Source organism: Ascaphus truei, chromosome 6 (genome assembly GCF_040206685.1).
Source record: "Ascaphus truei isolate aAscTru1 chromosome 6, aAscTru1.hap1, whole genome shotgun sequence".
Lineage (NCBI taxonomy): Eukaryota > Metazoa > Chordata > Amphibia > Anura > Ascaphidae > Ascaphus > Ascaphus truei.
The window spans coordinates 63,666,977-63,670,901 of NC_134488.1; the positions used below are offsets into that span (position 1 = coordinate 63,666,977).

At 40.8% G+C, this 3,925-nt stretch overlaps 1 protein-coding gene across 1 annotated transcript; it reads left to right on the forward strand.

Annotated features, from left to right (window-relative positions):
* Positions 1 to 3,471, forward strand: SMIM12 (small integral membrane protein 12). Its single transcript, XM_075604603.1, has 2 exons — positions 1 to 119; positions 2,338 to 3,471. The coding sequence occupies exon 2, from the start codon at positions 2,445 to 2,447 to the stop codon at positions 2,718 to 2,720; it is 276 nt and encodes a 91-aa protein (XP_075460718.1). The 5' UTR covers positions 1 to 119; positions 2,338 to 2,444; the 3' UTR covers positions 2,721 to 3,471.
* The last annotated feature ends 454 nt before the right edge of the window (positions 3,472 to 3,925 follow it).

Here is a 3,925-nt window from a genome sequence, read left to right on the forward strand (position 1 = left end):
TGCGGGCAGTGAAGGGAACCAATGAGGAGCTCCATTGGGAGGAGTATCCAGCCACTGAGCTGAACTGGTGGGCGGGATTCCGTGTGAGCAGGAAGTAGATACAGTGTTGCATGGAGTGGGTGAGTAGTGTTCCTCCAATGTCATTAAGGGTTCATTATGTGTCACCTTCTAACAGGCACTGTCTGATAATGACATTATGCATGTGGGTGCATATACTTAGCATACACATTGTGCTTGTCAGCTGCCATACTACAAAATGTCACGCAGCGTGTGCGCACCCATACAAATACACCCCCCCCACTATAATATACTAGTAAAGTTTTATATATATATATATACATACACACACACACACACACACCCCCCCCCCCCCCCTGCTGTATGATATACTTGTAACGTTTTTTTTTAATATATACCCACACCCCACTATGATATACTGGGATGTAGGCAGCTGTTGTACTACAAAATATCTCTATATACATACCTCCTTTTTCCTGACCACAATCAGTTCATTCCTCTATACTTGATTATGTGTTAGTTACATGCTATCATTACAACACTACTAATTATCTGCCCTTAGTGCTTTATGTGCTTAGGTTTTGTTTTTAATGTTCAGATACCCTGTTATGCAACACATTTCCTCATCACAGCCATGTTCCTATTGACTTTGTAGCTAAATTCAATGATGACACATAATTACTTAACTGAGGGCTTGTAACTGGAAATATACCAGGTTACATAAAGCAATTTAACTTTATTATTCAATATTTTCACTACTGTTACACACAATGTATTATGAAGATGTGCATATTGAGTTAAACTTTTTTTTTAAAATTATGATTTATTCAATTGGACATGTTGACATTCAGTTGCCTAGCAACATGAGCTCAAGGGCTGCTCTTGTGCACCGTTTTTAAAAACATTTATTTTATTTTTTAACATTTTCCAGTTGCTGTTTTTTTAGGGTGCTCTTGATAATGATAAAGGCTCAGTTGGGAGCAGAAACGTTGAGAAATTAATTTGTGTGTGTGTGTGTGAATATATATATATATATATATATATATATATATATATATATATATATAATATTCTAAGACAGGTGCTGCATTAGAAAATTTCATATAGGTATACCTATCTATATACCTGTACAGTGATATAGATACACATACATACACTATATGGTATACTGGGGTGTAGACAGAGCTGTTGTACTACAGGTTGTCATTATGTAGCGCTGTGTATATATCTACCTATGTACCCATTTATATTCCCATCATCCCTTGTTAATCCACTGCTGGATAAAGGCCTCCCCATTGGACATATAATTTATATTTGAAATATATACACACATACATGCTTGTTTGCACACCCCATCCTAGCGGCTCATTGAGTAAAGAAACTTACTGAAAACAATGACTGAGTTTGAAGCAGAGAAGCCTGGTTCAAATCGAGGTGTCATCTACTTGTGACCTTGAGCAAGTCACTTTATCTCCCTGTGCCTCAGGCACCAAAAAATAGAGATTGTAAGATCATCTAGGCAGGGACTGTGTGTAAAAGATATTATGTCCTGCGTACTGCACACTACTGTAATTGTGATGCACTTTGAGTCCCATTGAGAGAAAAGTGCTATATGAAATAAAGTTATTATTCTCAGCCCTTGTCAATCCACTGCTGGATAAAGACCTCCCCAATGATCTTCCAGGTACTGTGTTTTTTTTTTCATCATCCTAGCTTACTTTTGGTCGTCATGTTGGTCTTTTGACATCCCTTGACATTTATACGGGAGGATGACACAAGTAGATTTGTTAGCAATGTGAAGAGAGGCTTGCAACTGCAGTACCTGGAAGATCATCGGGGAGGCCTTCATCCAGCAGTGGGTTGATGAAGATATAATGTATCTATGTAAACATACATATGTATGTCAAAATATAGAAATTTGTTTTCATTGTATATGTGCGCGCACACACATGTATATACTGTATCCATATAAACATGTGTATTTTATATATGTTCATGGTCTATAGGCTTCACACACAGAATGACTGTATACTCTGAGGATTGTAGTTAACCTGAAGATTCATAGTAGGTTGTGATACAGTACTTTTTAGTGGACCAACATTGGAGTTCTTCATAGATTAAATTAATGTTCACAACCTAATATAAATCTGCTCTCAAGGACCTATACGGATACTAGAAGTTTGTCACAAGATTTGCAGGAGGCCAAAGTACAATGGATGTGGCCTAGTCTTACACTACTGTCACTTTTCCAGAACACTGAAATATGCATCACTTTAACCTCTGATAATAATTAGATTTCAATCTCGTTAATATATATAGGCTGCTTCTAATGGGAATCGGCTGTGTTGTTTGACGGTGACCTAATTGCTGACAAGCCCACTATCTCAGAAAGGGATCCCTTATCCCCCTACAACCAGTCAGTTATCATGTGGCCCGTGCTGTGGGTGGCAGCCAGGACCTACGCTCCATACATCACTTTCCCTGTGGCCTTTGTGGTGGGGGCAGTGGGATATCAGATGGAGTGGTTCATTCGTGGGACTCCACCAAAGGCTGCCGAGGAGCAGAGCATCCTGGAGCGGAGAGAGGAGAGGACGCTGCAGGAGGCGGCTGGAAAGGATCTCACCCAGGTTATCAGCCTGAAGGAAAAACTGGAATTCACCCCTAAGGCGGTTCTCAACCGGAACAGACAAGAGAAGAGTTAAGGGGGTGTCAGACTCTTCCCGTCCGCTCCACACACCCACCCCAGTCATTGGTCACTCATGCCAGACTCACAAATCTTAAATGAAATACATTATTACCTGCAATTCATTGCTCACAGATACCCTGTGAATATTTCCACCTATTGATTGTGGAAATCAGAAGTATATAAAACATTAATACAGAGCATCCCATTTTCAGATCTGTTGATAGTTATACATCAGATGCACTCATGCTGCCGCCTCTGGGGTGGAGTCCTGGTCCTATGCACTCAGTTGTCAAACAGGAGACTGGGGACAGACCGTTACTTTACAGGAACATCATCTGCCCCTAAAACCAAAAACACTAGCTGGAAAAACTCAAGGAGTCTCCATTGGGCCACTAAAAAGGGTTTTGAGGCACAATCGGAATGGAAGATCAGACTGGGCGGCATTGTGGCTACTTGAAGTTCAATTTTCTGTAATGTGAATAAGATACACTTTGTCATTAAATTGCAGTTATAGGGGACAAAAGTATATATCTATTTTTTTAAATTCCAAATACCAACTGTGGCCTCACACTGGATCCGCATTAACCGTTTAATTGCAAGCATATCAGTCAGACTTTGTAATCATGACTGCCTCTTATGTCTCTCCCCCGGCCAAATGTGTCTGGGATACTGCTGCGGTGTTTATGAAGCAGCTGTGAGCCATAGCCCGTGGCACCATCTCTTCAAGGACGTATCTGCTGCTACAAATAAACACAGATGCAAACGAATGAGAAATGACTGCAGACTTTTGTAATGGGGAGTTACGAAGTGAGATGTCACAAGTGGGAGGAGCTTAATGCTTTGAGGGCCCTATTGACTGTATGTATGTATATCTTTATATAGCGCGCACAATGTAATAATCACTTTTCAAAAGATACAGTACAGGGAATTATAATACAACTAGCTGTACCCGGCGTAACATATGTCTGACAGGTTATTAAACATTACTCTTTATTTTCACCCCTCCCTGTAATGCTTTGCTGTCTCTTTTCCCCTCTTCCCCACCTTACTATCTCCACCGTCATCCCCTGCTCCTCTTTGCACACTCCCCTTCCCTCTCTTTACACTCCCTGCTTTACTGTGTCTGCTCCTCTCTGTGCAATACACTCCCTCCTCTCCTACTCATCTCTGCTGTCTCCTCTTCTCCTTGCAATCTCCACTGCTATTAGAATTCTCCCTCCT